Consider the following 18,579-nt stretch of genomic DNA (forward strand, 5'->3'; position numbering starts at 1 on the left):
AATCCTTACCATCTCTCCCGTCTCGCACATAATCCTTACCATCTCTCCCGTCTCTCACATAATCCTTACCATCTCTCCCGTCTCTCACGTAATCCTTACCATCTCTCCGTCTCTCACATAATCCTTACCATCTCTCCGTCTCTCACATAATCCTTACCATCTCTCCGTCTCTCACATAATCCTTACCATCTCTCCCGTCTCTCACATAATCCTTACCATCTCTCCGTCTCTCACATAATCCTTACAATCTCTCCCGTCTCTCACATAATCCTTACCATCCCTCCCGTCTCTCACATAATCCTTACCATCTCTCTGCCTCTCACATAATCCTTACCATCCCTCCTGTCTCTCACATAATCCTTACCATCTCTCCATCTCTCACATAATCCTAACCATCTCTCCGTCTCTCACATAGTCCTTACCATCTCTCCCGTCTCTCACATAATCCTTACCATCTCTCCCGTCTCTCACATAATCCTTACCATCTCTCTCGTCTCTCACATAATCTTTACCATCTCTCCCGTCTCTCACATAATCCTTACCATCTCTCTCGTCTCTCACATAATCCTTACCATCTCTCCTGTCTCTCACACAGTTCTTACCATCTCTCTCGTCTCTCACATAATCCTTACCATCTCTCCATCTCTCACATAATCCTTACCATCTCTCCGTCTCTCACATAATCCTTACCATCTCTCTCGTCTCTCACATAAGCCTTACCATCTCTCCGTCTCTCACATAATCCTTACCATCTCTCCCATCTCTCACACAATCCTTACCATCTCTCTCGTCTCTCACATAATCCTTACCATCTCTCTGTCTCTCACATAATCCTTACCATCTCTCCCATAATCCTTACCATCCCTCCCGTCTCTCACATAATCCTTACCATCCCTCATGTCTCTCACATAATCCTTACCATCTCTCCCGTCTCTCACATAATCCTTACCATCTCTCCGTCTCTCACATAATCCTTACCATCTCTCCCGTCTCTCACATAATCCTTACCATCCCTCCCGTCTCTCACATAATCCTTACCATCTCTCCGTCTCTCACATAATGCTTACCATCTCTCCCGTCTCTCACATAATCCTTACCATCCCTCCCGTTTCTCACATAATCCTTACCATCTCTCCCGTCTCTCACATAATCCTTACCATCCCTCCCGTCTCTCACATAATCCTTACCATCTCTCCGTTTCTCACATAATCCTTACCATCTCTCCCGTCTCTCACATAATCCTTACCATCTCTCCCGTCTCTAACATAATCCTTACCATCTCTCCGTCTCTCACATAATCCTTACCATCTCTCTCGTCTCTCACATAATCCTTACCATCCCTCCCGTCTCTCACATAATCCTTACCATCCCTCCCGTCTCTCACATAATCCTTACCATCCCTCCTGTCTCTCACATAATCCTTACCATCTCTCCCGTCTCTCACGTAATCCTTACCATCTCTCCGTCTCTCACATAATCCTTACCATCTCTCCCGTCTCGCACATAATCCTTACCATCTCTCCCGTCTCTCACATAATCCTTACCATCTCTCCGTCTCTCACATAGTCCTTACCATCTCTCCCGTCTCTCACATAATCCTTACCATCTCTCCGTCTCTCACATAGTCCTTACCATCTCTCTCGTCTCTCACATAATCCTTACCATCCCTCCCGTCTCTCACATAATCCTTACCATCTCTCCCGTCTCTCACATAATCCTTACCATCCCTCCCGTCTCTCACATAATCCTTACCATCTCTCCGTTTCTCACATAATCCTTACCATCTCTCCCGTCTCTCACATAATCCTTACCATCTCTCCCGTCTCTCACATAATCCTTACCATCTCTCCGTCTCTCACATAATCCTTACCATCTCTCCCGTCTCTCACATAATCCTTACCATCCCTCCCGTCTCTCACATAATCCTTACCATCCCTCCCGTCTCTCACATAATCCTTACCATCCCTCCTGTCTCTCACATAATCCTTACCATCTCTCCATCTCTCACATAATCCTAACCATCTCTCCGTCTCTCACATAGTCCTTACCATCTCTCCCGTCTCTCACATAATCCTTACCATCTCTCCGTCTCTCACATAGTCCTTACCATCTCTCTCGTCTCTCACATAATCCTTACCATCCCTCCCGTCTCTCACATAATCCTTACCATCTCTCCCGTCTCTCACATAATCCTTACAATCCCTCCCGTCTCTCACATAATCCTTACCATCTCTCCGTCTCTCACATAATGCTTACCATCTCTCCCGTCTCTCACATAATCCGTACCATCCCTCCCGTTTCTCACATAATCCTTACCATCTCTCCCGTCTCTCACATAATCCTTACCATCCCTCCCGTCTCTCACATAATCCTTACCATCTCTCCATCTCTCACATAATCCTAACCATCTCTCCGTCTCTCACATAGTCCTTACCATCTCTCCCGTCTCTCACATAATCCTTACCATCTCTCCGTCTCTCACATAGTCCTTACCATCTCTCTCGTCTCTCACATAATCCTTACCATCCCTCCCGTCTCTCACATAATCCTTACCATCTCTCCCGTCTCTCACATAATCCTTACCATCCCTCCCGTCTCTCACATAATCCTTACCATCTCTCCGTCTCTCACATAATGCTTACCATCTCTCCCGTCTCTCACATAATCCGTACCATCCCTCCCGTTTCTCACATAATCCTTACCATCTCTCCCGTCTCTCACATAATCCTTACCATCCCTCCCGTCTCTCACATAATCCTTACCATCTCTCCGTTTCTCACATAATCCTTACCATCTCTCCGTTTCTCACATAATCCTTACCATCTCTCCCGTCTCTCACATAATCCTTACCATCTCTCCCGTCTCTCACATAATCCTTACCATCTCTCTGTCTCTCACATAATCCTTACCATCTCTCCCGTCTCTCACATAATCCTTACCATCCCTCCCGTCTCTCACATAATCCTTACCATCTCTCCGTTTCTCACATAATCCTTACCATCTCTCCCGTCTCTCACATAATCCTTACCATCTCTCCCGTCTCTCACATAATCCTTACCATCTCTCCGTCTCTCACATAATCCTTACCATCTCTCCCGTCTCTCACATAATCCTTACCATCCCTCCCGTCTCTCACATAATCCTTACCATCCCTCCCGTCTCTCACATAATCCTTACCATCCCTCCTGTCTCTCACATAATCTTTACCATCTCTCCATCTCTCACATAATCCTAACCATCTCTCCGTCTCTCACATAGTCCTTACCATCTCTCCCGTCTCTCACATAATCCTTACCATCTCTCTCGTCTCTCACATAATCCTTACCATCCCTCCCGTCTCTCACATAATCCTTACCATCTCTCCGTTTCTCACATAATCCTTACCATCTCTCCCGTCTCTCACATAATCCTTACCATCTCTCCCGTCTCTCACATAATCCTTACCATCCCTCCCGTCTCTCACATAATCCTTACCATCCCTCCTGTCTCTCACATAATCCTTACCATCTCTCCATCTCTCACATAATCCTAACCATCTCTCCGTCTCTCACATAGTCCTTACCATCTCTCCCGTCTCTCACATAATCCTTACCATCTCTCCGTCTCTCACATAGTCCTTACCATCTCTCTCGTCTCACATAATCCTTACCATCCCTCCCGTCTCTCACATAATCCTTACCATCTCTCCGTCTCTCACATAATCCTTACCATCCCTCCCGTCTCTCACATAATCCTTACCATCTCTCCGTCTCTCACATAATGCTTACCATCTCTCCCGTCTCTCACATAATCCTTACCATCCCTCCCGTTTCTCACATAATCCTTACCATCTCTCCCGTCTCTCACATAATCCTTACCATCCCTCCCGTCTCTCACATAATCCTTACCATCTCTCCCGTCTCTCACATAATCCTTACCATCCCTCCCGTCTCTCACATAATCCTTACCATCTCTCCGTTTCTCACATAATCCTAACCATCTCTCCGTCTCTCACATAGTCCTTACCATCTCTCCCGTCTCTCACATAATCCTTACCATCTCCCCGTCTCTCACATAATCCTTACCATCTCTCCCGTCTCTCACATAATCCTTACCATCTCTCCGTCTCTCACATAATCCTTACCATCTCTCCCGTCTCTCACATAATCCTTACCATCCCTCCCGTCTCTCACATAATCCTTACCATCCCTCCCGTCTCTCACATAATCCTTACCATCCCTCCTGTCTCTCACATAATCCTTACCATCTCTCCATCTCTCACATAATCCTAACCATCTCTCCGTCTCTCACATAGTCCTTACCATCTCTCCCGTCTCTCACATAATCCTTACCATCTCTCCGTCTCTCACATAGTCCTTACCATCTCTCTCGTCTCTCACATAATCCTTACCATCCCTCCCGTCTCTCACATAATCCTTACCATCTCTCCCGTCTCTCACATAATCCTTACCATCCCTCCCGTCTCTCACATAATCCTTACCATCTCTCCGTCTCTCACATAATGCTTACCATCTCTCCCGTCTCTCACATAATCCTTACCATCCCTCCCGTTTCTCACATAATCCTTACCATCTCTCCCGTCTCTCACATAATCCTTACCTTCTCTCCATCTCTCACATAATCCTTACCATCTCTCCGTCTCTCACATAGTCCTTACCATCTCTCTCGTCTCTCACATAATCCTTACCATCTCTCCGTCTCTCACATACTCCTTACCATCTCTCTCGTCTCTCACATAATCCTTAACATCTCTCCGTCTCTCACATAATCCTTACCATCTCTCCGTCTCTCACATAATCCTTACCATCTCTCTCGTCTCTCACATAATCCTTTCCTTCTCTCCGTCTCTCACATAATCCCTACCATCTCTCTCGTCTCTCACATAATCCTTAACATCTCTCCGTCTCTCACATAATCCTTACCATCTCTCCGTCTCTCACATAATCCTTACCATCTCTCCAATCTCTCACACAATCCTTACCATCTCTCTCATCTCTCACATAATCCTTACCATCTCTCCGTCTCTCACATAATCCTTACCATCTCTCCCATAATCCTTACCATCCCTCCCGTCTCTCACATAATCCTTACCATCCCTCCCGTCTCGCACATAATCCTTACCATCTCTCCCGTCTCTCACATAATCCTTGCCATCTCTCCCGTCTCTCACATAATCCTTACCATCTCTCCCATCTCTCACATAATCCTTACCATCTCTCCCGTCTCTCACACAATCCTTACCATCTCTCTCGTCTCTCACATAATCCTTACCATCTCTCGGTCTCTCACATAATCCTTACCATCTCTCCCATAATCCTTACCATCTCTCCCGTCTCTCACATAATCCTTACCATCCCTCCTGTCTCTCACATAATCCCTACCATCTCTCCCTTCTCTCACATAATCCTTACCATCTCTCTCGTCTCTCACATAATCCTTACCATCTCTCTCATCTCTCACATAATCCTTACCATCTCTCCGTCTCTCACATAATCCTTACCATCTCTCCCATAATCCTTACCATCCCTCCCGTCTCTCACATAATCCTTACCATCCCTCCCGTCTCTCACATAATCCTTACCATCTCTCCTGTCTCTCACATAATCCCTTCCATCTCTCCCTTCTCTCACATAATCCTTACCATCTCTCCCGTCTCTCACATAATCCTTACCATCCCTCCCGTCTCTCACATAATCCTTACCATCTCTCCCGTCTCTCACATAATCCTTACCATCTCTCCCGTCTCTCACATAATCCTTACCATCCCTCCCGTCTCTCACATAATCCTTACCATCTCTCCCGTCTCTCACATAATCCTTACCATCCCTCCTGTCTCTCACATAATCCCTACCATCTCTCCATCTCTCACATAATCCTAACCATCTCTCCGTCGCTCACATAGTCCTTACCATCTCTCCCGTCTCTCACATAATCCTTTCCTTCTCTCCGTCTCTCACATAATCCTTACCATCTCTCCGTCTCTCACATAATCCTTACCATCTCTCCCATAATCCTTACCATCCCTCCCGTCTCGCACATAATCCTTACCATCTCTCCCGTCTCTCACATAATCCTTGCCATCTCTCCCGTCTCTCACATAATCCTTACCATCTCTCCCATCTCTCACATAATCCTTACCATCTCTCTCGTCTCTCACATAATCCTTACCATCTCTCTCATCTCTCACATAATCCTTACCATCTCTCCGTCTCTCACATAATCCTTACCATCTCTCCCATAATCCTTACCATCCCTCCCGTCTCTCACATAATCCTTACCATCCCTCCCGTCTCGCACATAATCCTTACCATCTCTCCCGTCTCTCACATAATCCTTGCCATCTCTCCCGTCTCTCACATAATCCTTACCATCTCTCCCATCTCTCACATAATCCTTACCATCTCTCCCGTCTCTCACACAATCCTTACCATCTCTCTCGTCTCTCACATAATCCTTACCATCTCTCGGTCTCTCACATAATCCTTACCATCTCTCCCATAATCCTTACCATCTCTCCCGTCTCTCACATAATCCTTACCATCCCTCCTGTCTCTCACATAATCCCTACCATCTCTCCCTTCTCTCACATAATCCTTACCATCTCTCTCGTCTCTCACATAATCCTTACCATCTCTCTCATCTCTCACATAATCCTTACCATCTCTCCGTCTCTCACATAATCCTTACCATCTCTCCCATAATCCTTACCATCCCTCCCGTCTCTCACATAATCCTTACCATCCCTCCCGTCTCTCACATAATCCTTACCATCTCTCCTGTCTCTCACATAATCCCTACCATCTCTCCCTTCTCTCACATAATCCTTACCATCTCTCCCGTCTCTCACATAATCCTTACCATCCCTCCCGTCTCTCACATAATCCTTACCATCTCTCCCGTCTCTCACATAATCCTTACCATCTCTCCCGTCTCTCACATAATCCTTACCATCCCTCCCGTCTCTCACATAATCCTTACCATCTCTCCCGTCTCTCACATAATCCTTACCATCCCTCCTGTCTCTCACATAATCCCTACCATCTCTCCATCTCTCACATAATCCTAACCATCTCTCCGTCGCTCACATAGTCCTTACCATCTCTCCCGTCTCTCACATAATCCTTTCCTTCTCTCCGTCTCTCACATAATCCTTACCATCTCTCCGTCTCTCACATAATCCTTACCATCTCTCCCATAATCCTTACCATCCCTCCCGTCTCGCACATAATCCTTACCATCTCTCCCGTCTCTCACATAATCCTTGCCATCTCTCCCGTCTCTCACATAATCCTTACCATCTCTCCCATCTCTCACATAATCCTTACCATCTCTCCCGTCTCTCACACAATCCTTACCATCTCTCTCGTCTCTCAAATAATCCTTACCATCTCTCCGTCTCTCACATAATCCTTACCATCTCTCCCATAATCCTTACCATCCCTCCCGTCTCTCACATAATCCTTACCATCTCTCCCGTCTCTCACATATTCCTTACCATCTCTCCCGTCTCTCACATAATCCTTACCATCTCTCCCGTCTCTCACATAATCCTTACCATTTCTCCCGTTTATCATCTCTCTTTTTTTCCCCCCTTTCTCTTTATCTCTCCCTCTCTTACTCAAACACACACTGACTCCCTCCACGAATCCTCTTCACTATCTCCCCCTCCCCGTCACACACACACGGGAATCCTCTATCTGCTCCACTCCCTTCTGGATCCCTTTATCTGCTCCACTCCCTTCAGGATCCCTCTATCAGCTCCACTCCCTTTAGGATCCCTCTATCTGCTCCACTCCCTTCAGGATCCCTCTATCTGCTCCACTCCCTTCAGGGTCCCTCTATCTGCTCCACTCCCTTCAGGGTCCCTCTATCTGCTCCACTCCCTTCAGGATCCCTCTATCTGCTCCACTCCCTTCAGGATCCCTCTATCTGCTCCACTCTCTTCAGGATCCCTCTATCTGCTCCACTCCCTTCAGGATCCCTCTATCTGCTCCACTCCCTTCAGGATCCCTCTATCTGCTCCACTCCCTTTAGGATCCCTCTATCTGCTCCACTCCCTTTAGGATCCCTCTATCTGCTCCACTCCCTTTAGGATCCCTCTATCTGCTCCACTCCCTTCAGCTTCCAGCAGCACATCCCTTTACGCTGCCCTCCTTCTCATTCACAAACAGACAAGGAGAGTTTCTTTCTTTCTCCATCTCTCACAGGAAAATCCCTCGTTCTCTCACTCTCCTATCTTTGTCTCTCTCTCGCCCTTTCTCTCTGACACACAGGAGAACTTGCTGCGGCTGGTCCACATTGAGTACAGTGTCAGAGGCAAGAGAGATCTACTCAAGCCAGGAAGGGTGAGATCAGTCTGCCTCTCTCCTCTCCATCTCTGGACAGTGTTACTCTGTTCCACAAACATAACATAAACAGTGAATAATAGCAATCTCAGACCGTGGCCTACTAGGATTCCCACACAGGAACTAAAAGCCCAGTGATACTACAGTATAGGCAGCCCCTCTTGCTAACATAATCTCTGTTTCTCTGTGTGTTTGCAGGTGTTTGTGAAGGAAGGCACACTAAGGAAAGTGTCGAGGAAAAGCAGACAGCCCAGACACCTGTTTCTGGTAACTACAACCTATCTAACTACTATGCTCTCCTTGTATCATTAGAACTATAACTTTCACTATCCACAGTGCCTTGCGAAAGTATTCGGCCCCCTTGAACTTTGCGACCTTTTGCCACATTTCAGGCTTCAAACATAAAGATATAAAACTGTATTTTTTTGGGAAGAATCAACAACAAGTGGGACACAATCATGAAGTGGAACGACATTTATTGGATATTTCAAACTTTTTTAACAAATCAAAAACTGAAAAATTGGGCGTGCAAAATTATTCAGCCCCTTTACTTTCAGTGCAGCAAACGCTCTCCAGAAGTTCAGTGAGGATCTCTGAATGATCCAATGTTGACCTAAATGACTAATGATGATAAATACAATCCACCTGTGTGTAATCAAGTCTCCATATAAATGCACCTGCACTGTGATAGTCTCAGAGGTCCGTTAAAAGCGCAGAGAGCATCATGAAGAACAAGGAACACACCAGTCAGGTCCGAGATACTGTTGTGAAGAAGTTTAAAGCCGGATTTGGATACAAAAAGATTTCCCAAGCTTTAAACCTCCCAAGGAGCACTGTGCAAGCGATAATATTGAAATGGAAGGAGTATCAGACCACTGCAAATCTACCAAGACCTGGTTGTCCCTCTAAACTTTCAGCTCATACAAGGAGAATACTGATCAGAGATGCAGCCAAGAGGCCCATGATCACTCTGGATGAACTGCAGAGATCTACAGCTGAGGTGGGAGACTCTCTCCATAGGACAATAATCAGTCTATTGCACAAATCTGGCCTTTATGGAAGAGTGGAAAGAAGAAAGCCATTTCTTAAAGATATCCATAAAAAGTGTTGTTTAAAGTTTGCCACAAGCCACGTGGGAGACACACCAAACATGTGGAAGAAGGTGCTCTGGTCAGATGAAACCAAAATTGAACTGTTTGGCAACATTGCAAAACGTTATGTTTGGCGTAAAAGCAACACAGCTCATCACCCTGAACACTGTCAAACATGGTGGTGGCAGCATCATGGTTTGGGCCTGCTTTTCTTCAGCAGGGACAGGGAAGATGGTTAAAATTGATGGGAAGATGGATGGAGCCAAATACAGGACCATTCTGGAAGAAAACCTGATGGAGTCTGCAAAAGACCTGAGACTGGGACGGAGATTTGTCTTCCAACAAGACAATGATCCAAAACATAAAGCAAAATGTACAATGGAATGGTTCAAAAATAAACATATCCAGGTGTTAGAATGGCCAAGTCAAAGTCCAGACCTGAATCCAATCGAGAATCTGTGGAAAGAACTGAAAACTGCTGTTCACAAATGCTCTCCATCCAACCTCACTGAGCTCGAGCTGTTTTGCAAGGAGGAATGGGAAAAAATGTCAGTCTCTCGATGTGCAAAACTGATAGAGACATACCCCAAGCGACTTACAGCTGTAATCGCAGCAAAAGGTGGCGCTACAAAGTATTAACTTAAGGGGGCTGAATAATTTTGCACACCCAATTTTTCAGTTTTTGATTTGTTAAAAAAGTTTGAAATATCCAATAAATGTCGTTCCACTTCATGATTGTGTCCCACTTGTTGTTGATTCTTCACAAAAAAATACAGTTTTATATCTTTATGTTTGAAGCCTGAAATGTGGCAAAAGGTCGCAAAGTTCAAGGGGGCCGAATACTTTCGCAAGGCACTGTAATATTTCAGTTTCACACATGGTGGTTATTCTGATCATAGAAGGGTGGCGTGTCGTCCAGGCTGGTAGAGGCAATCAGATATAGAGGGAGACATGGCTAGGCAGAGAGTTGTAAAGCGGGGAGGCCTAGAGAGGCAGAATGTATTGGGGGGCAGGAGGACAAGGCTACAGGGCCCCACCACACCCAGCCAGGGACCTTCCTCTCTCAGGGCTTGTTTTCGAGGGCTCTGCTTACTCACAGGATGTTTGGTGTGGGTTACTGGATGCTGGCTTCCTGTGCAGAGAGGGGACTGACAGGGCTGTGAAGGCCAGACACTCTGTTGGATGGGGGGGAGACATACAAACACAGTCTTAAGGAAGTAGATGGGCCAGAAGAAAAGTGTAGGAATTAATATATTGTGAAATTCAGTTGTTTCTTCAGCAGTCAAACACACACACACACACACAGACACACACATGCACACACAGTAGTATGGACAATAACACTTTAAACACAAATCATCTGAACAATTCAAGAAAGAGAGAATAGGAATCAGAGAGATGGGAGATGAGAGGGAGAAAGGCCCATTGAGGAGCTATTTTCTTTCTCTGCTTCTTCACTTTCCTAGTGTCTTCATGTCTCTCTCTCCATGTCTCTCTAAACTGGGTTGTTTATGAGTGATGGTTGAGAGACTGATGTGTGTGTGAGTAACTGAGTAGCTCCTCTGGAGTAGATGGCTGGAAAGGGGCAGCAGGTATAATATATGGGCCTTTAAGGAAAGTCCAAACAGAGAGGATGAAAGCCATCACTCACTTAGTGAAACTGAGGAACAGCGCTCAACAACCATCAAGGCACTGTCATGGTAACCAAAGGGGAGTCTTAGAGAGGAGAGAGCCATGAGTGAAGGAAGGGATTAGGGGAGGATGGAGAAGAGAGAGGTACTGTCACACTGTCTTCCTCTCTTCTACTTGAAGCAGAAGAGAGGAAGAGAAACGTGTTGGGAAAGTGAATGTGTTATGCTTGGTCAAAATGGAATTTATAGGTTGTACTTGGTACACATCTCTTGCCTGGGGTCATTTTGAGCAATCTGTATGTGGTGAGTTTGCTACTGAGAGTGAGTGTGTGAGCCTGAGGCAGGGTGGCATAGGCCTGCAGTGTGAGCACCACTAGAGGTCACAGTCAGGATTGTAGGGTCACATCCTGTTTTGTCCCTGCTGAGCTTGTGTTGTTGTTGTGGTGGCTGGTTCCAGAGCCTCCATCCAGATCAGGCATGCTCTCAGAGCCTCCATCCAGATCAGGCATGCTCTCAGAGCCTCCATCCAGATCAGGCATGCTCTCAGAGCCTCCATCCAGATCAGGCATGCTCTCAGAGCCTCCATCCAGATCAGACATGCTCTCAGAGCCTCCATCCAGATCAGGCATGCTCTCAGAGCAGCTGGGAACTGGAAGGGAACGGGCAGAGAATTCCTGGATGTTGCCTTATGGGCCACGCAGGTTTTGAGCAAACATTATGTGTGACCAATGATGTCACCACTTTTGTCCCACTCTAAATAAGGCCCTTTAACATAATAGGCTGAAGTTCTGAGGATTACAGTATATTGGGTGTGATGAGCAAATAAACATTGGTGACTTTTTATCATGTAGCCTTTGTTGTGTGTTACATGGGAATGTCTGGTTTGAGGGGTAAGCGTGTGAATAATATGGAGATCCAAAGCTGTTTTTGTGCGACTCAGGAGATTCCCCATGAATTGCAAAAGCTTATAGTGCCCCCCTGTGGCATCAGAGATACACTAGCCAGATATTTGAATGAGATATACTGGCTAGCAGTCAGGCTTTCCATGCAAACAATAAGCTATGATTGTAACCATCTGCTTCTGTCTCCACTAGATGAATGACGTGATGCTGTACACCTACCCTCAGCAGGATGGTAAATACAGGCTGAAGAACACTCTCTATCTGTCTGGGATGAAGGTGAGTCCTCCCCCTCCTACAGAGATGACCTTCCCTGACCCTTCACCCCTGACCTCTGGCTCTGTCGTGTCTTGTGTGTGTGTGTGTGTGCTCACTGTGTGCTGAATGTGCTATGCTGTGCTGTGTGTCCTGTTCTCCCAGGTCAGTATACCTGTCATAGACAACGTGCTCAATGCCCTGAGGATCGAGGTGTCTGACGTCACCATCACCTTGTCAGCCAGGTGAGTCAAAGCAGAGGACACCTGTCTGGGGCTTTGTACAAGGCTTGTCCATTGGTTAGATACAGTATTTATGTACATATGTATAATTATGTGTACAGCCTCAACACATATCTGTTTCTGTGTCCCTAGCTCCTGTGGAGAGAGGGACGACTGGTTTCACACACTGAGTCGGGCCATAGCAGACCATGCTGCAGGCCTGTGTACTTTTGGTGGCCCCTGCAGTGAGGTAATGAGTTCACCCATGAATGACTCAGTACAGGACATACCATTGAAGCTCACTTGTATAACATTTTAAGTGTGAAATGTATGAAATGCAAATAAGGTTAATGTTATCGTAACATTGTTGTTATGTTATTGTAACATTGTCGTAGCGCTGTCGTAACATTGAGGTAATGTTGTTGTACCGTTGCAGTGACGTTGTTGTGAGAATGTGGTAACGTTGTGGTAATGTCGTTTCCCCATGCAGGGACGTGAGAAGCTGTGGATGGCCCTAGGGGAGGCAGCTCCAGTGCTGGTGCCCGTGTCTCATGTGATGATGTGTATGAACTGTACCTCTGACTTCAGCATGACCCTGAGACGCCACCACTGCAACGCCTGTGGGAAGGTGAGACACACACCTTACTGTAGGCGTCCCTCACTCCTACTGCTGCTTTAGGACCCCTCACTCACACTGCTGTTACAGGACAACATCCTGACCCCAGCCCAACCCACTGTTTTACATTATCCTGCCAGAAAATCGCTCTCTACCTATGCTTTAACACTCCCCGGATCACCCCTCTCTCTCCACTCTCATACCTGTTCTCTCTCTCTATCCAAACCCAGGTTGTGTGTCGTGCCTGCTCCAGGAACAGGTACCCTCTGAAGTACCTCAAAGACAGAATGGCCAAAGTGTGTGACCACTGCTACGCTGAGCTCAGGAAGATAGGTGTCAGTATCTCAGGGGCGTGTGGTAACTCCAGCCCCTGCACCCACCGGGCCAGTCGGCCCCTCTCAGCTGTGTTCCAGAGCCTACAGCCCCCAAGCCTGTGGAGAAGCCGGAAGAGCACCTCCCCTCTCAACCAGGTCTGCAATATTCATCACATTTGACCTTTGACCTATCTTTGTTGTCATGACGTTCTGCACTGATGCAGGCAGCTATGGTAGACCCTGCTAACTTCCTGGTGTTGACCTGTGAGTCTTTGTTACAGGTGGCATTGAGGGCTGAGGACTCGGCCATGACTGGCAGCCTGCAACGGCGTAAGAAGAGCAAGAGGAAGTGGAAGAGGCTGTGGTTCATCCTCAAAGACAAGGTGCTCTACACCTTCACAGCACGTGAGGTGAGGGGGCACAGAGTCTCCCACACCAGCCCCAAACAGAGACACATACACACACACACCCTTAATATACTCACATTATGCCTATACTATACTTGACTCTCTTAAAAGCTTCTACATAGTCTCTCTGTGCTCTCTTTCTCTTTCTTTTTTTGTACTGTTTATTGTGTGTTTTTGTATCAAGCTTTGTAGCTACCATTTCAAACAAGCAGTATCATTAACAACTGAACTCAAGAATACAATTGAGCAGTTAGTTTCCATGCTTCTCAGAATGTTTTACAAATATCATTGGTATATACAGCTGAATATGTGACTTGTCCCTTATGAATGTCCCTCCCTCTATCTCTCTCTCTCTCTGTCCGTCTCTCCCTCCCTCTCTCTCTCTCTCTCTGTCTATCGCTCAACACAGGACAAGGTGGCATGTGAGAGTCTGCCCCTGCAGGGTTTCACAGTGAAGCTGACAGAGAGGCCAGAGGGTGAGGAGAGCTTCAACGTGTTTCAGCTCTACCACAAGAAGACTCTATACTACACCTTTAGAGCAGATGACCAGCACACTGCCCGCAGGTCAGGATAAATACACACACACGCACGCACACACAGGTCCATGGTGTTCATGTAGTTCACTTGTGTTTCACAGGTGGGTCAATGCCATGGAGGAGGCCACAGTGTTATAACATCTGCCTGTCTGCACAGACTGACCCTGCTGTGCATCACCTACCTACCTACGCTCTCTGTCCTGGTTTACAGCTGTCCCTCACAATGCCTAAATGGAATATCTATGAAAACGTATTTTCTCTTGAAGGACTTTGAATATCATTCTTATAATCCTTCCCTTAATGCACTGGACCAATTCTCACTCTGGAAGAATACACGTCTCTGTGCAAGAGCATCTTTGACATGGATGCCATCTACAGGCAGAAAGAAGATCATCACTGTGTGGGGCAAACATCCAAGCGTGAGGTTACTGCTTGGGAGTCTCTAAGGTGAAAACCTCTCAGATGAGTATACTGCATGCCACAACATGCCACAAATTCCGCTCCTGTGTCGGAAAGCTCATAGACAATGTGTTTTTACAACTTTTTCCATTGAAAGTCTCCAGTGCCATGTACATTTACAGACTTACCTTTACTTTCTGACTCTCCTTTTCTACCATGGATGTGTATGTACATAGAACTACTTGGTAGGGGTTTTGTTTTTGATATCATAGGCTTTTTGATGCTGTTTAAACAATACCAAGTTAATATGAACAGCTTATGAGAGTCATGTCATGTTTGGAATATATAGTGTAATATTCAATTCCCATATTTTGAAGTGAGATATAATAATTATTTGTACAGAAATGTTATTACATGATGTTACATCATGCCCAATGTATTTTCTGTACTCTATGTAAACGTACTTATTTTACACCGTAGGTTTACACCTGTAATAACAATGACAGAATGTGAAATGTTACAGACAGTATTAGTATTATTCAACAAAACATCATTTTGAAGTATATTTCATAGCTGAATGTATAGTTTTTAAACATTTTTAAAAGGGTGACTACATTTTTATGGGCCAATAGTCTCCACTTGAATGCAGTGTGTTATGGCTGAAAGAATGTGCCTGACGTGACGTTATTATCCTTATTATCATTCATTCAAATTATAATTCATCCGTTTTGGGGAGTAGTGAACTGCATGTAGTTTAACTAGTAATTTAACTATATTTTGCAGTAGCTTGGTGGTAGTTGAACTAATTAAAATACCTGACAGAAAACAGATTTAACATTCAGTTGATGTTTTCTATTTCCTGTCCAGTCATATGGTCTATCACATGAGATGTTTTCAATTTCCTGTCCAGTCATATGGTCTATCACATTAGATGTTTTCTATTTCCTGTCCAGTCATATGGTCTATCACATTAGATGTTTTCTATTTCCTGTCCAGTCATATGGTCTATCACATTAGATGTTTTCTATTTCCTGTCCAGTTATATGGTCTATCACATGAGATGTTTTCTATTTCCTGTCCAGTCATATGGTCTATCACATTAGATGTTTTCTATTGCCTGTCCAGTCATATGGTCTATCACATGAGATGTTTTCTATTTCCTGTCCAGTCATATGGTCTATCACATTAGATGTTTTCTATTGCCTGTCCAGTCATATGGTCTATCACATGAGATGTTTTCTATTTCCTGTCCAGTTATATGGTCTATCACATGAGATGTTTTCTATTGCCTGTCCAGTCATATGGTCTATCACATGAGATGTTTTCTATTTCCTGTCCAGTTATATGGTCTATCACATGAGATGTTTTCTATTTCCTGTCCAGTCATATGGTCTATCACATGAGATGTTTTCTATTTCCTGTCCAGTTATATGGTCTATCACATGAGATGTTTTCTATTTCCTGTCCAGTTATATGGTCTATCACATGAGATGTTTTTTTTTTTCTTGTAGGTGGATTTACTTTTTGCCTGAGAAATATGGATTAGTAAAAAGTTCCATTCGGCTATAGCTCTATATAAAACTGTAGATTTAAGGCGATTTGTCCTTGGCTTGAGTTGTTTTTGCCTGTCTGGTTTGGTGGTTATGCGTGTTGCTAGTATGCACTAATTGGACAGAAAAATACTGTGGTTTTTTGAAAAATATAACATTCCTAAAGAAAATCAGAAGACTAGATAGTAATTTGTTTCTAACGTGAAGCCATGAGAGATTCTGATGCATTTTAATAAACTAATCTGGCAGCCCTGTTTAGAGCAATGAAGAGCTAATCTACCAGCCCTGTTTAGAGCAATGAAGAGCTAATCTACCAGCCCTGTTTAGAGCAATGAAGAGCTAATCTACCAGCCCTGTTTAGAGCAATGAAGAGCTAATCTACCAGCCCTGTTTAGAGCCATGAAGAGGTAATCTACCAGCCCTGTTTAGAGCAATGAAGAGCTAATCTACCAGCCCTGTTTAGAGCAATGAAGAGGTAATCTACCAGCCCTTTTTAGAGCAATGAAGAGGTAATCTACCAGCCCTGTTTAGAGCAATGAAGAGGTAATCTACCAGCCCTGTTTAGAGCAATGAAGAGGTAATCTACCAGCCCTGTTTAGAGCAATGAAGAGCTTATCTGGCAGCCCTGTTTAGAGCAATGAAGAGGTAATCTACCAGCCCTGTTTAGAGCAATGAAGAGGTAATCTACCAACCCTGTTTAGAGCAATGAAGAGGTAATCTACCAGCCCTGTTTAGAGCAATGAAGAGGTAATCTACCAACCCTGTTTAGAGCAATGAAGAGGTAATCTACCAGCCCTGTTTTGAGCCATTTGGAGCTTTTTTATATCTTTCTTTGCGGCAGGTGACCATATAACCGGACAGTGTGATAGGACCAGGGATTGACCATATAACTGGACATTACTCTAAGTGTGATAAGACCAGGGATTGACCATATAACCGGACAGTGTGATAAGACCAGGGATTGACCATATAACTGGACATTACTCTAAGTGTGATAGGACCAGGGATTGACCATATAACTGGACAGTACTCTAAGTGTGATAAGACCAGGGATTGACCATATAACCGGACAGTGTGATAAGACCAGGGATTGACCATATAACTGGACAGTACTCTAAGTGTGATAGGACCAGGGATTGACCATATAACCGGACAGTGTGATAAGACCAGGGATTGACCATATAACTAGACAGTACTCTAAGTGTGATAGGACCAGGGATTGACCATATAACTGGACAGTACTCTAAGTGTGATAAGACCAGGGATTGACCATATAACTGGACAGTACTCTAAGTGTGATAAGACCAGGGATTGACCATATAACCGGACAGTGTGATAAGACCAGGGATTGACCATATAACTGGACAGTAGTAAGTGTGATAAGACCAGGGATTGACCATATAACTGGACAGTGCTCTAAATCTGATAGGACCAGGGATTGACCATATAACCGGACAGTGCTCTAAATCTGATAGGACCAGGGATTGACCATATAACTGGACAGTACCCTAAGTGTGATAGGACCAGGGATTGACCATATAACCGGACAGTGTGATAAGACCAGGGATTGACCATATAACTAGACAGTACCCTAAATCTGATAGGACCAGGGATTGACCATATAACTGGACAGTACTCTAAGTCTGATAGGACCAGGGATTGACCATATAACCAGACAGTACCCTAAGTGTGATAGGACCAGGGATTGAGAGTGCTAGCTGTTACATACTCTGAACATTTTCTTCTAACAGCAATTCCCTTACTCATCTTAATAACAATATTATCTATGTGTTCTGACCATGATAAAGCTGCGTCCAACATGACGCTTAGTAGTTGTTGTTTTTTCACTACATGTATTCTATTCATCGACAAAGTCAATTGAGGGTCATCAGCAAGCATATATCTTGAACCAAATACAATACATTTAGTTTTAGAAATGTTCAAAACTAATTTGTTAATGTCAACCCACTCAGACACCATTCTTAGTTCACTGCTCAGTACATCTGTTAGCTCATTACATTCTGATGCTGCACTATACATTGTAAAGTCATCAGCATACATGACCACTCTTGATTTGTTCATTACTGAAGGTAAATCATTAGTAAAGATAGAGTAGAGCAGTGGGCCTAGGCAGCTTCCTTGAGGAACACCACAATGTAATTTAATATCTGAAAAGCTACCATTAAAGAACATGTTTTGATTTCTCCAGGATAGATACCATCCAGGATAGAGCTGCTTCCTTAAAACCATAACATTTGAGTTGTCCTAGTAACAGTTCATGATCAATTACATCAAAAACAGCACTGAAATCCAGC

The 18,579-nt window shown here is 44.8% G+C and overlaps 1 protein-coding gene across 4 annotated transcripts in view; it reads left to right on the plus strand.

The window, feature by feature from the left end:
* The window catches only part of LOC110494508 (FYVE, RhoGEF and PH domain-containing protein 5), a 67,964-nt gene extending 49,877 nt beyond the window's left edge, over window positions 1–18,087 (plus strand). For 2 of the 4 annotated variants that reach the window (XM_036950580.2, XM_036950582.2), the window contains exons 11-20: window positions 8,274–8,345; window positions 8,544–8,612; window positions 12,162–12,245; window positions 12,387–12,466; window positions 12,596–12,692; window positions 12,933–13,070; window positions 13,289–13,528; window positions 13,654–13,782; window positions 14,189–14,343; window positions 14,417–18,087. In XM_036950580.2, the coding sequence (XP_036806475.1) occupies window positions 8,274–8,345; window positions 8,544–8,612; window positions 12,162–12,245; window positions 12,387–12,466; window positions 12,596–12,692; window positions 12,933–13,070; window positions 13,289–13,528; window positions 13,654–13,782; window positions 14,189–14,343; window positions 14,417–14,453 (1,101 nt within the window). In that variant the 3' untranslated portion in view covers window positions 14,454–18,087. The remainder of the gene's footprint in view (window positions 1–8,273; window positions 8,346–8,543; window positions 8,613–12,161; window positions 12,246–12,386; window positions 12,467–12,595; window positions 12,693–12,932; window positions 13,071–13,288; window positions 13,529–13,653; window positions 13,783–14,188; window positions 14,344–14,416) is intronic. The other 2 variants (XM_036950581.2, XM_090205993.1) reach the window with 1 other exon arrangement.
* Window positions 18,088–18,579: the final 492 nt, after the last annotated feature.

The sequence above is a fragment of the Oncorhynchus mykiss genome, chromosome 17 (genome assembly GCF_057628025.1).
Source record: "Oncorhynchus mykiss isolate SJ-2025 chromosome 17, ASM5762802v1, whole genome shotgun sequence".
Classification (NCBI taxonomy): Eukaryota; Metazoa; Chordata; class Actinopteri; order Salmoniformes; family Salmonidae; genus Oncorhynchus; species Oncorhynchus mykiss.